Source organism: Argentina silus, assembly GCF_951799395.1.
Source record: "Argentina silus genome assembly, chromosome: X".
NCBI lineage: Eukaryota > Metazoa > Chordata > Actinopteri > Argentiniformes > Argentinidae > Argentina > Argentina silus.
The window spans coordinates 48,338,773-48,353,463 of NC_139653.1; the positions used below are offsets into that span (position 1 = coordinate 48,338,773).

Consider the following 14,691-nt stretch of genomic DNA (forward strand, 5'->3'; position numbering starts at 1 on the left):
CGTGGCAGAGAGACACTCCTCTCACTCCAACTGCCATTCATATAGCTGTAGCTTGTAGTTTGTGACACATTTCTGTTTCCCTTCCATGTTTTTCGACTGTTCAACTGACCTGTCCCTTCTTCCTGATCCAGGAGCCGGTAGGGGAGGGGCCAGTGCCATGGTCTTCAGCCAACAGTGTGTCTTTTGTAGCAGAGCAGGTCTCTCACCACCCCCCCAGTGAGTATCAACCCCCCTTCAGACCACATTTAGGCTGTGATGGCTACATTTAGGCTAAGTTTAGCCTGTGATGGCTACATTTAGGCTAAGTTTAGGCTGTGATGGCTACATTTAGGCTAAGTTTAGCCTGTGATGGCTACATTTAGGCTAAGTTTAGGCTGTGATGGCTACATTTAGGCTAAGTTTAGCCTGTGATGGCTACATTTAGGCTAAGTTTAGCCTGTGATGGCTACATTTAGGCTGTGATGGCTACATTTAGGCTACGTTTAGCCTGTGATGGCTACATTTAGGCTGTGATGGCTACATTTAGGCTACGTTTAGCCTGTGATGGCTACATTTAGCCTGTGATGGCTACATTTAGGCTACGTTTAGCCTGTGATGGCTACATTTAGCCTGTGATGGCTACATTTAGGCTGTGATGGCTACATTTAGGCTGTGATAGCTACATTTAGACTACATTTAGCCTGTGATGGCTACATTTAGGCTTTGACAGCTATGTTTAGGCTAAGTTTAGGCTGTGATGGCTACGTTTAGGACAGACAGACACCTCATTGGCTTTCTGTCTGTGATGGCTTTCATTTAGGCTACGTTTAGGCTGTGTTGGCTCCATTCAGGCTGTGATGGCTACATTTAGGCTGTGATGGCTACATTTAGACTACATTTAGCCTGTGATGGCTACATTTAGGCTGTGATGGCTACATTTAGACTACATTTAGCCGGTGATGGCTACATTTAGACTACATTTAGGCTGTGATGGCTACATTTAGACTACATTTAGACTACATTTAGACTACATTTAGGCTGTGATGGCTACATTTAGACTACATTTAGCCTGTGATGGCTACATTTAGACTACATTTAGCCTGTGATGGCTACATTTAGCCTGTGATGGCTACATTTAGGCTGTGATGGCTACATTTAGACTACATTTAGGCTGTGATGGCTACATTTAGGCTGTGATGGCTACATTTAGACTACATTTAGCCTGTGATGGCTACATTTAGGCTTTGACAGCTATGTTTAGGCTCCATTCAGGCTGTGATACTTGCTAAGGATAGTTACAGAATTAGGATCTGGCTCTCCCAGAGGAGGTAGCTATGATAACCATACTGTTTCCTCTCCTCCCCCTCTTTGTCCTCCCTCTCCTCCTCCTCCTCCTACCCCTCTTCCTTCTCCTCTTCCTCCTCCTCCCCAGTTTCTGCATTCTACGCAGAATGTTTTAGCAAAAAGATCCAGTTCAACGCCCACATCTGGACCAAGTCTAAGTTCTTAGGGATGTCTATTGGAGTCCACAACATTGGCCAAGGTGAGATGGTGTCCTCTTACACTCGTGTGTGCACTCTTACAACAAGCTGCCAACCAATTTTACCTCGCATAGGAAGTCACACACGTTGCTCAGTGGAAGTGTGTGAAGCTGTGGGCGAATACAATTTCAAACAGCGGATGAAAGGGTGTGTTCTCATGTAGTGACGTGTGATAGATGTATTTCAACACGCACCAGGGTGAGTTACAGCAAGCCCCGAGTTACGACAAGCCCTGGTTCACAGCAAGACTCAAGAGCTTCACAGCTTCGTCTGGAGAAGGAGAGGGCTTCCAGGAGTGGAGACAAGGAAAGGTTTAGACTGGCTAAGTACACGTTTGGTAAGGAGATTAAGGAGGCCAGACGACAGTACTCAAAGAAGCTAGAACAACAGTTTGCAGCCAGCGACTCCTCGCCAGTCTGGAAAGGCCTTCGAGTGATCACAGACTGCCAGAAAACCAAATCCCCCCACTCTATGGATGACCTCAGACTTGCAAATGACCTGAACGACTGTAGATCGACAGACAATGAAGCAGCCCTGACTCTGACCCACAAAACCAAACCTCCCCCACAGTTATCACACCTCTCCTTCCCAGCCTGGACAGAGACACTAACCTCTACAGCCCCCTCCCCCCCGTCGGACCTCTCTCCATCCAGGAGAGAGACGTCAACAAATTGTTAAAGAAACAGAACCCCCCGCAAGGCAGCTGGACCAGATGCTGTCTCCCCTTCCACACTGAAGCACTATGCAGACCAGCTGTCTCCAGTGTTTACGGACATCTTTAACACTTCACTGGTTGAATGCACGGTACCTGCCTGCTTCAAAACATCCACCATTGTTCCCAAAAAGCATAGGATCACAGGCCTTAATGACTACAGACCAGTCGCCCTGACCTCTATGGTAATGAAGACCTTTGAGCGCCTCGTGCTCACCCACCTCAATCTCCTCCTTGACCCACTGCAGTTTGCCTATAGAGCCAACAGGTCTGTAGACGACGCAGTCAACATGGGACTTCACTTCATCCTCCAGCACCTAGACTCCCCCGGCACCTACGCCAGGATCCTGTTTGTGGATTTCAGCTCTGCATTTAACACTATCGCCCCAGCTCTCCTCCAGGACAAGCTATCCGAGCTGAGCGTGCCTGAGCCCACCTGCAGGTGGATCACTGACTTTCTGACAGACAGGAAGCAGCAGGTACGGCTGGGCAAGCTTGTCTCAGAGCCCCGGACCATCAGCACCGGAGCCCCACAAGGCTGTGTGCTCTCTCCTCTACTCTTCTCCCTCTACACCAAAAATTGCACCTCTAGCCACCCTTCTGTCAAATTCCTGAAGTTCACGGATGACACAACCCTCATTGGATTAATCTCCAACGGTGATGAGGTGGCCTACAGAGAGGAAGTTGACAGCCTGGCTTCCTGGTGCAGCCAGAACTACTTGGAGCTGAAAAACTCTAAAAACTGTAGAGGTGGTATTAGACTTCAGGAGAAGCCCAGCCCTAGGGGGGCCTCATCATCTGTGACTCCCCAGTTAACATTGTGGAGTCATTCAGATTCCTGGGGACAATAATTTCAAAGGACCTCAGGTGGGCGGAGAACATCACCTCCACCATCAAGAAGGCCCAGCAGAGGATGTTCTTCCTGTGGCAGCTGAAGAAATTCAACATGCCGCAGAAAGTGATGGTTGAGTTCTACGTGGCCATCATTGAGTCCATCCTCAGCTCATCAATCACCGTCTGGTTCACTGCCTTCACTGCCTCCACTGCCAAGGACAAAGGCAGATTGCAGCGGATCATTCGGTCAGCCGAGAAGGTCATCGGCTGCAACCTGCCATCTCTCCTGGACCTGTTCCACTCCAGGACCAGTAAGAGAGCAGGAAAGTTCATCACTGATCCTTCCCATCCTGGTCACAACCTCTTCCAGAGACTTCCATCCGGCAAAAGGTTCCGGTCAATCAAGACTAAAACCTTGCGCCACCTGAACAGTTTTTTCCCCATGGCAGTGGGGCTCACAACCAAGCCCCCTGCCTCTCACTGACCCCCCCCCCCCCCCCCACCCTGTCACACAAACAATGTACTGACAGTGTAATTTATAATTATTGAAAATGATTCGAATTTATAGTGTACATGCCCCATAACCATTTCACAGCCTCTAGCCTCATTGCCATTTAGTCTCACACAGCCAACAAGATGTATTGTTCTGCTGCTCTTTTTTGTAAATTTGTAAATTTGCTATTGCTATTTTGTTAATACTTTGCTATTTTGTAAATTTCTTGTCAATATTTGCTATTTGTTTTTTATGTCCATGCACCAACCTCACCAAGTCAATTTCCTGTATGTGCAAATATACTTGGCCAAATAAAAGAATTCTTATTCTGATTCTGATTCTGGTGTGCTTCCTCCAGGCTGTGTGTCGTGTTTGGAGCATGACGAACACTACATCCTCACCTTCCCCAACGGCTACGGCAGGTAGGACCAGACTCACGTCACACCTGGGTCACACCTGGGTCAGGAACAGGGGAGGATGGTGGAGGTAGAAATCGGAGGAAGGCCCATTGTAATTCATGGAATGAGGAATGATTGATACCGTTCCTCTTTCCATTAAATGCATTACAGTGAGCCCGTCCTCCGTTTTTTGCCTCAACCAGCCTCCAGTGGTCAGGAAGTATTTCAAACCCTTTCTTGACCCAGATCTGGCTCACATATCCTACAACAGTAGCACACCCATATGAAGGCCCTCTGTGGCTCAGTTGGTAGAGCACGGTGCTAACAACGCTTAGGTTGTGGGTTTGATTCCCGCTGGGACCATATATACTGAAATGTACGCACTCACTGCAATGTAAGTCGCTTTGGATAAAAGCGTCAGCTAAATGGCAGATATTATGAAGTGCTAACATGTCCCTGTGTTTCCAGGTCGATCCTGACGGTCCCGTGGGTGGAGCTAGGAGGAGAGTGCAACATCAACTGCTCCAAGTCTGGCTACAGCGCAAACATCGTGTTCCACACCAAACCCTTCTACGGAGGCAAGAAGCACAGGATCACCGCCGAGATCTTGTAAGAGGACATCTAGTAGAGAGGTTTTTAGTGTCACTGACATAGAAATTGCCTGAGTAGAACGCACATGGTCCCTGAGACCATGGCAATTTGGCTAGTTCCCCTAAAGATGGCCGACATGGAATTGTAATGCATAGTTGCCATGGTAATCATTGTTATTGCATGTGTAGAACACAGAGAGAAGATACAAATCCAGAGGCGGCACCATAGCAACTAAGCATAATTTTATTGAACATTCTAATGTCAGTTGATTTGATTGGTTTTTGATAAAGCTGCGTGTCACGAACATATCAAGGCTCCTACATAGGTCTGGAAAAGTATGGAATAAAATATTGACCATTTCCAGACCTGGAAACGTATGGAAACACAATAAAAAAAACAGACATAGTCTGGAAAAATGTAATTTCAGACCTACGCCATATTCATATTCAGAAAAGTTCAGAACACGTTCACTGTACACTTGTTAATTGTTGATGTGATGTTTGTTTGAAGTTCCCCCAACGATAAGAAGTCCTTCTGCTCCATTGAAGGAGAGTGGAACGGAGTGATGTATGCAAAGTGGGCGTCAGGGGTGAGTTACGTTTTGAACTGTCCTCTCTGCTGGTGGTCAGCAGTGCACAGACCGGTAGACACGGCTGGAGGTAGACATCGGAGGACAGGCTCATTGTGATGCATGGAATGGAATGGTATCAAACAATCGTTGTGTTTGATACCATTCCTCATTCCATTCCATGCATCACAATGAGCCCGTCCTCCGATGTCTACCTCCACCAGCCTCCACTGGTGCATATACATACACATACAAGCAAGAGGTTCAACCCACTGGAGAATGTTGAGAGAGAAGAAGTCTGAATAAAGAAAACAACTCCATACAACACTGCTTACTTGCAAAAATCACAGTGTTGAAAATTCACTGACATTTCGGTCAAGAGACCTTCGTCAAAGTGTCAGTAGATAGATGGAAGAGGAATCAACAACCAAACATCGTCCTTTCTCCAGCACTGTGACCGCTGATGGCACTTTTTCTTATTGAAGGTTTTACTTATGACGACTGACGTGTAGTCGATTCACTTACTTTGGACTGATGTACCTATTGTAAGTCGCTTTGGATGAAAGCGTCTGCTTAAAGCGTGCTCAGTTGGTAGAGCATGGCGCTAACAACACTTAGGTCGTGGGTTTGATTCCCGCCGGGACCATATATACTGAAATGTATGCACTCACTGCAATGTAAGTCGCTTTGGATAAAAGCGTCAGCTAAATGGCATATATTATTTTATTACATATTACATATATATTACATATTATTATTATTATTATTATTATTATTATTATTATATTAAATAACATAAATAACACATGGAGATGGGAGACACGTGTGATGTTTATTCTGCTGCCTGCAGGAGAATGCGTTGTTCATCGACACCAAGAAGCTGGGCATCATGAAGAAGAAGGTCCGCCGGCTGGAGGAGCAGCTGCACTACGAGTCTCGGAGGTCAGGACAGGAAGCAGCTCACTCAAACCAATCACATCTCCCCAATTCGATCCATTGCAGATGGATACAGTGTGACACTAAAGCAGTTTTTGTTGCTGTAGTCTTTTGACTTCTCTTTTTGTCTCTCTCTCTCCTCCTCCTTTCCCTCCCTCCTTCTCTCCCTCCCTCTCTCCCCCCTTCACTCTCTCCCTCCCTCCCTCCCTCTCTCCCTCTGTCCTCCCTTTCTCCCTCTCTCCCCCTTCCTCTCTCTCTCTCTCTCTCTTCTCCCCCTCCCCCAGCTTGTGGAAGGATGTAACGGTGAACCTGAAGCTGAGGGACATTGATGCAGCGACGGAGGCCAAGCACAGCCTGGAGGAGAAGCAGCGGGCCGAGGCCAGGGACAGGAAAGAGAGCGAGATGGCCTGGGAGACCAGGGTAGATCGGATCTATTGGATCTGTTATTATATGATTATACATTTGTCTATTCTTATGCGCACGTCTGTCTGTCTACTGTACCCTGGCAGCAGTAGGACCACGCACGCACACACACACACACACACACACTCACACACACACACACACACAATCACTCACAAACACTCACTCACACACACACACACACACACACACACACACACACACACACACACACACAGAGGTCAGCAGTTCACTGTCAGGAACAGGCTCTAATCCTGTTAATGTTAATGACTGATATTATCAATATTGATGGTATTGTTACTTAGTAAATAGTTGCTCATTGTAAACGTGTGATGTGTAGATCTTGTTGGATGTCTGTCTGTGGTCAGTACTGTCTGTGGTCATTCCTGTCTGTGTGTCTCCTGACTGTGGTCAGTTCTGTCTGTGTGTCTTTGGTCAGTTCTGACTGTGTCTCCTGTGTCTGTGTCTCCTGACTGCGGTCAGTTCTGACTGTGTCTCCTGTGTCTCCTGTGTCTGTGTCTCCTGACTGTGGTCAGTTCTGTCTGTGTGTCTTTGGTCAGTTCTGACTCTGTCTCCTGTGTCTGTGTCTCCTGACTGTAGTCAGTACTGTCTGTGTGTCTTTGGTCAGTTCTGACTCTGTCTCCTGTGTCTGCTAAGTGCCGTAAATGTAATATGTCTCCTGACTGTGGTCAGTATTGTCTGGTCAGTTCTGTCTGTGTGTCTGTGGTCAGTTCTGACTGTGTCTCCTGTGTCTGTCTCCTGACTGGTCAGTACTGTCTGTGGTCAGTTCTGTCTGTGTGTCTTTGGTCAGTTCTGACTGTGTCTCCTGTGTCTGTGTCTCCTGTCTGTAGTTATTCCATGAGGACGGCGAGTGCTGGGTCTATGACGAACCTCTGTTGAAGAGATCTGCATCGCAGCGACACTGAAGCTAAACACACACACACACACACACACACACACACACACACACCTGACACACACACACACAAACACACACCACGAGTCTTAATAAGAACTCTTTGACCAACCACTTCTTATCCAAGCCTTGGAATGACTAGGACTGACTGGTGATTGAACATGTGTACACAGCTTTGCATTTTACAAGTTTAGAAATGGAATGAAATGAAGAGAAACATCTGCGATTTAAAAAAAAAACCCACAAGAAATACTGTCCCCAAATACCCCCATCCCTGTTTCACCACCCCCACATCCACCCCCGACCCCCCTCTTCGACGAAACAACACCGAGCCATTTCAGCACCCTACGGATCAATAACCAAACCCACACAATCTCACTGGAGGATCTCTCCAGGGTCAGACCTTTACCCCTGGGAGGGGGGAGGGAAGGCCGGTCAGGCGCGGGGGGGGGGTCGGGGAGGAGTGGCGGGGGGGTGTTCTGATCCAACCAACCTTGAAGCAAACAAACAGCGTTCTACATCTCAGGGAAACTGCTGACTGAGGGATGGAAGCTGTCTCTGTGGGCGTTGGAAGGCTTTACGGTGGTAACGCACGACGCAGGGGGGGCCGCGGGGGTCCGCCTACAACTAGGTACAACTGTTTGTATAGAGTATACATATGATGGATATATATATTCTTTATTTTCCTTTTCTCTTTCATTTCTGGCAATAGTCAATATTTGAGGTTATGAAGTGGTGGAAGACTTCACATCAGGAATCATTCCATTCCTCCCTGACGCACCCTCACAGGGTCTCCCCCTTTAGTTACTCCTCCATCTTGTTGTCAATCTCCCCTGGAGGACCAGTAGAAGAAGAAGAAGATGGGTGCATTAGCGAGATGGACAGAAGGTGTGAGAAAAGGAGACTTGATTCCTCCCTTGATTCCTCCCTAACCCCCCGCGAGGCATGTATGAACAAATGTTTGTTTGTTTGTTTATTTGTTTTGTTTGTTGACATGGTTGGATGAGAAGTGAAGGTGGCTAGGGTCCTGTCCAGAAACAACCCCTAGCCCCTACTCTCTAGCCCCTACTGTCTAGACCCTAGACTCTAGACCCTGGTCTCTAGCCCCTACTCTCTAGCCCCTACTGTCTAGACCCTAGACTCTAGACCCTACTCCCTAGCCCCTAGCCTCTAGCCCCTACTCCCTAGCCTCTAGCCCCTAGCCCATACTCCGTAGACACATGTAGATCTGAAAGGATTGAATGAGTGTTAACAAAATGGTAGCACTGTAGCTCCAAGTGTCTGGGGACTAGGGGTTTGGGGACTAGGGGGTTAGGTGTTGGAGACTAGGGGGCAAGGGGTTATGGTTGGGGGGCTAGGGGTTGGAGGCTAGGATGTTATGGGCTAGGGGTTGGGGACTAGAAGGTTATGGGCTAGAGGCTAAGGATTGGGGGCTATGGGTTAGGGGACAAGGGGTTTAGGGGACTATGGGTTAGGGGACTATGGGTTGGGGGACTAGGGGTTAGGGGCTATGGGTTGTCTCTGGTCAGGGATATTGTTTTATAGAGAGTGCTGCTAGGGAGACCCGGGGTGGTTGATGATGGTCCAACGTGCTGTCAGGTTAGCTTATGTCCTGTCCAATGATGTCGTTCTTTAGGAAAACACACAGGTCTGATGTCAGCCTTGTAAAAGGACCAATCACTCCCTCTCGTTCAGAGCGACGCCAATTTAACATGAATAAACATGATGTTTGGATGAGGAACCTTGATGAAAACGTTGATTTTTTTACTTTCAGCATAACGGCCTAGATAGAAAGACATGTTACCATAGTGGATATATTCTCCAGCCAACCCATTATGTGCAATACTGTCAGCTACAGTCTGATTGGTGTATTTTCTCCCCCAATAGACGTTTTATCAGGATACTGTACAAGGCCAGGTAGCAGGACACCAGGGGAGGGTGATGGAGGCAGAAATCGGAGGACAGGCTCATTGTGATGCACGGAACGGAATGAGGAATGGTATCGTATTCCGTTCCACGCATTACAATGAGCCCGTCCTCCAATTTCTGCCTCCACCAGCCTCCGCTGTAGAACACATATATGCAGTTTAGTGAGCGAGGAGTTCTGGTGTGGAGAAAGGAACCATTTGCAGTGAAAACAGTTATGCAGTGGTTGTCTGTGGTGGGAGACACAATACGCTCACTTCAGCCCAATTAGAAAAGGTGGAATTTCATCATTTTCAGTCTAAAGTAGGTTATTATGTTATAATATAATGGAATTTGCAGAGGTTACAAACTCAAAAAGCCATCATTTTTTTCATGTTTTGTCTTTGTAAGTTAATATTGAATTGAGGCCTTGCCATACATTTCAGTATCACTCAGTATCGCTTCAGAAGAGCAATCAAAACAAAATGTATTTTTTATTTCCTTCAAATCATAACCATTGATTGTATCAGATTTTCATGTTTATTGATGCATAATATTAAATCTCTTTGAGTTTACGTGTTGTGTTGTGAGATTCTCTGACTTGACTGAATTGTGGGAGGCACTGAGATTGCACTTCTATACGAGAGGGAAAAAAAACAGTTTTCTTCCTTTCTCCAGCACTGTGACTGCCAATGGCACTTGTTCTTATGGAAGGTTTTACTTACGATAACTGATATATAGTTTATTCACTTACTTAGACAAATGTACTTATTGTAAGTTATTTTGGATAAAAGTGTCTTCTAAATGACTTAAATGTAAAAAAAAAAAAAAAAAAAAGTAAATGGTGTTTATATTAGTTCATGAATACATACTCTACTGTAGGATGTATTGGACACACAAACCCAAACAATATACACACACACACATACACACACAAAGAAAATATATACACACAAACAATACATTCACATAAACATTAATTTATTCACCTTTGTTCATTTATTGAGTTATTGATCCAGGCAAATCTATTAATAACACATTCTTATTCATAATGTTTGGGTTGATGTACTTTAGACTGACTGAATAGAAACCAAAAAGCAAAGATTTTGATAAAACTTTTAGTTTCTATGTGAAAGTTTTGGTATAACACCTATTCTGGGGAACTCACAGGAAGGGGTTAGATATTACTATTTTTTTGTATTATTATTTTTATTGTAAACAATTCACATTACAAATTATCAGCGTATACAACAGTATACAATTTGGAAAAGATTTATTATTTATTCAATTTTGCATAGACAGTGTATACTGTAGTACAAATACGATGTCTTTTTTTAGATAGAAAATTAGCTGGTATAAATGTAATCATTTTCAACAACAACAGAGGGTTAACAACATACATTGCATTGGCATCTGAGAAATCATTTATGTGTAGTCCAAATAACATATGCTCTGTCTTCAAGTCAAAATCACTAGTAATGTTTATTTGTATCAAGTTTGTAACATTTACATTTTTGACATTTAGCAGACGCCTTTATATGTTGTCTTGCAATGTCAGTCCAGAATACTTAGCTATAAATACAATCCCAAAATAAATGTGCTATTGTTTCATCATCATTATGACAAAAAGTGCAATGTTTGTCTATATCAATTTAAAATCTGACTAGCATTCATTGTCAATGTAATGTAATGTCATTGTTCGACATTACTATTTCCTTCGCCAAAACCAGAGAAACAGTTGCTCGTTTTTAGCCAATCTCAGAAGACGGTGGTGTCTTTTCCCAGAAACCAATGCGCTTATCCTGCATAAATTGAGCTCCCACCCTTCCTTCTGTCTCCATTCCTCCTCGGACTCAGCAGAAGGACTCAACTCAAAGCAGAAGAAGGTAATACTGCAATACTCTTGCGATGTGTAGTGTTATAGATTATGGAAATGTAGCCGGTAAATGCGATCTTCATGAAGTCATCAGTTTATTTACAGTGTCCTGGCTAGCTGCCTTGATTAGACATTTCTAGCTATTTCATCTGTCGTATCATCGATGCGTGGCCTAGCGGTCAGTTAGCAGGCCCACTCCGCCACGTGTGTCCCACATGTTGGATGCGAAATGTTGGCTATAATTTGTCTTGTCGGATGTATGTGATGTTGCTACTAGTTTCTCCCATGCCTTTTTATGATGAAATAAATGTTGGTAGGGACATCTGATTTACATTGAGGAAACGCCAACCTTTCTGACACCGCATGGGAGCATTAACTAGCATAGCCCGCTGTCTGACATTGCTGGTTAACTTTCCTGCTAGGTATTTAATGAACTCTAATCTCTTTCAGGATCCCTTTCATGTGCAGATCTAATTGCATCTCCTGCAGGCTAACCGGTAAGAGACAATTACACTTTAATCCTGTACTACAGAATTTGTTGAGAGCCGAAGATGATTCATTGAATAAGAGTAGTGGACAGAAGTGGTTTCTGAGACATTTCACACTGAGGCTGTTCCGCAGCGTCTTTCGAAGTACATATTCGTTTCAACATGGTCATCGAGCTCACTTTATCTCTTCTCCGTGCAGGGCTTGACGAGATGGAGAGTCAACGACGTTGCCAGGTCCAATTGAGGTAAGATTTTCTTAAATGGGTTATGTTTCCTATATTGTTGAATCTTCTAGAACACGAGGCTTGAAGATTCAATCTTAGACCCCCCTGTGCAACTATGATGACCTCATTTGCTACTCTTGACATATCAGGATGACGAACCCGCAACCACCAATTGCATGTTCTGAGCCACAGCACGTGGCCTTAATTGGGTGTCTTATTGAATGAACATTTGTGTTAAACTTCACTTTGTCCCTTTACAGCTGCAGACCCCAGGTTTACAGTGCTACCACGGTACGTTCCTATTTCTATGATACCTTAACTTCACAATGTGTAGTACCATGTGCCTTCAATGATGACTGTTAAAAAAACAATGGGAATCTCTCTGAAAAAGAATGAAAGAGGACTTGTTTCCTGATGTGGTGCACATCAATGTGTTCTAGATCATGTATCAAATCTAGGGTCTATAACTAATGCATGTTTCTCCTTTACAGACACCTGCATCCACTCCCAATGTAGGGGGGGGGGGATCTGAACCTAACCATGTCATGGTAAGCTTGCTAGCTTGTTCTCCCAGGCATTACGAGTTGATCTCTGATACAGTGATGATCGCATAGTTCAGCAGATTAAACCATGAAGAACTTGAGCACATGTCTTTCGCTCCTAGCTGATGTATCAACGTATCAAGATGTGTGTCTCACCTCACAAGGCACAAACCTAACTGATGTTATTGTTTACAGAAGCCAGTGTGAATGCCTGATTTGCTGAGTGCTGGAAGAGGACTACAAACTGAGGTGAGATTAGTCTCCAGACTACAGTGCCCATGTTTGTGATTGTGATACAGTGATGACCGCATAGTTCAGCTGATCAACCATGACGAACTAGAGCATTGTCTTTCGCTCCTAGCTGAGGTATCCATGGATATTAAAGCTGACTGTTCCGTTGGTTGTTGCCCTGTTCTAACAGTGTTACATTGCAGAGCCTGATGGTGGAACCTCTGGTGTCCTGGATCTTCAGTCATGTGACTGGAAGGAGTAACTAGAGTAAGTTGTTTTCTTGGAATAATGGGAAGCTATTGCATGAACAGTCTTGACATGATGAGTATGAATCAGGTCGCTGATCTCTTTGAGGATACTTTTATGTTTCTGATCCGGATTGTTGACCTAGCAAGTTGTGCACTGTAGTGCTCATTGCATTGTGACTAATTATTGTTTGCTTGCAGGAGCTGAGGTACTGCAAAGTCTCAAGAGGTGATCAGTAGTACACACAGCTGTGCAGGCTGAGGGAATCCAGATGACCTGCAGATCGATCATGGTAAATGTGCTGTCCTGAATGTTAGAAGGGATCAAGAGAAGCGATTTGATCTCTTGGGAGTAATTAAGTGACTGTACAAACACAACCTGAGTGATGAGAACCAGTCTCTGATCTTGTTGAGGACTTTTGTTTTAATTTCTGATCAGGTTGTGGACCTAGCTAATGCACTGGTTAATATTTGCTCTAGCTAATTTAGTTGAGGACTGAGCTATATTGTGGACTTGTCCAATGCACTGCAGAACCTCTCATTTTGACTAATTCTAGTCTTGTTTGCGTGCAGGAGCAGAGCGACTGGAAACAGGATTCACCAGAGCTGTGCAGGCCTTCAGAGTACAGACCACATGTTCATGGTACATACACTTCTGAATCTTCAACTTGCTCATGTTTATCTCTTGGGAATGACATTACTGCACACACACAACCTTAAAGGATGAGAACCAGTCTCTGATCTTGTTGAGGACTTTTGTTTTAATTTCTGATTGGGTTGTGGACCGAGCTAAGTGTGCAATGCATGTTATCTATAGATACTAGCTGTGATGTGTTGGGTCTGATGTTGGTTGTCTTTGGCAGGTGTGAAGGCATTGGTGATCCAATGGATGGACTGGATTCCACACTGCTTGTCAGGTGAGGCTACATGTGGTGTGAGGGACTTGGTTTTCCGCTGGTTTCTGTGATGTTTACAAATGTCTGACCTGAATTCTAATGTGGACGTTCTTTATTACTGAGTAACCTGGGCACATATGGTACTATGAACTCACCAATCACTTCTTATAACCACCTGTGACCTCTTCAGGTGACTGCAGCAGCTGTCCTGTGACCTCACATACTGGAGGTGGAGCTTCAAGCTAGTTTCTTGGCTGGACTGTTTGCCTGTAGAGCTGGTTGGACTGTGGGCCATTCAGGGAATCGAGAACCTGCAGACTGAGCATGGTAAGGGTGTATTCTATTGTGACCTTGTCTTCCTCCTTAACCTGTGATGAGAAGATTCTGCCAAATGATTCCCTTGATTATATCATAACCGTTCCATAAATATCTGAGGTTAAACAATAACAATTCCATCAATGGCTTGTGTGATTATTTTAATTTTTTTCTTCTAACGTTTGTATATATGTTCTTATGGATTTGGCAGGATGTCTCTGGTGCTGGAGTGTTGCCAAGGGACACCCCTGTCTATGAAGCCTTGGCCACTGGAGGGCAGCAGAGCATGGGACCAGGGAATGCCCAGCCTGTTTCATCTACAATATATTCTGAACTGTCTTAACTTGTTGAAATGTTTCAATAAATGAAATTTAAATTATTTCTGGCTCTTGCTGCTTGAATGGTTTTGATGTGAGGTGTTTAGGAGTTGTTGTGCAGGTTTAATTCTTGATCAGTACTGGTCAACATGGGATGTTTCTTAATACAATGATGTTATAGATATTCCTTTGTTTGATCCTGATATAAGGTGTTCCCATGTAAGATTAACAGGATACATGACAGCCCTGCTGCTTGAATGT

General features: G+C 44.7%; 1 protein-coding gene and 1 long non-coding RNA gene across 8 annotated transcripts in view; both read left to right on the forward strand.

The window, feature by feature from the left end:
* Positions 1–7,641, forward strand: part of LOC310823244 (oxysterol-binding protein-related protein 9-like) — a gene marked incomplete at its 5' end in the record, with an annotated part of 39,704 nt that extends 32,063 nt beyond the window's left edge. For all 6 annotated transcript variants that reach the window (XM_083696040.1, XM_083696036.1, XM_083696035.1 and 3 more), the window contains 8 exons: positions 132–216; positions 1,412–1,522; positions 3,918–3,981; positions 4,426–4,566; positions 5,059–5,137; positions 5,967–6,058; positions 6,337–6,472; positions 7,327–7,641. In XM_083696040.1, the coding sequence (XP_083552166.1) occupies positions 132–216; positions 1,412–1,522; positions 3,918–3,981; positions 4,426–4,566; positions 5,059–5,137; positions 5,967–6,058; positions 6,337–6,472; positions 7,327–7,401 (783 nt within the window). In that variant the 3' untranslated portion in view covers positions 7,402–7,641. The remainder of the gene's footprint in view (positions 1–131; positions 217–1,411; positions 1,523–3,917; positions 3,982–4,425; positions 4,567–5,058; positions 5,138–5,966; positions 6,059–6,336; positions 6,473–7,326) is intronic.
* Positions 7,642–11,141: 3,500 nt separating this feature from the next.
* On the forward strand, positions 11,142–14,492 carry LOC310823251. Of its 2 annotated transcripts, none has more exons than XR_014554932.1 (12): positions 11,142–11,182; positions 11,623–11,669; positions 11,860–11,905; positions 12,145–12,175; positions 12,376–12,432; positions 12,622–12,675; positions 12,848–12,924; positions 13,104–13,195; positions 13,476–13,545; positions 13,766–13,819; positions 13,989–14,125; positions 14,325–14,492. It is a non-coding gene; the product is annotated as an uncharacterized lncRNA (long non-coding RNA). The 2 variants fall into 2 exon arrangements; XR_014554933.1 differs by having other exon boundaries at positions 12,861–12,924.
* The last annotated feature ends 199 nt before the right edge of the window (positions 14,493–14,691 follow it).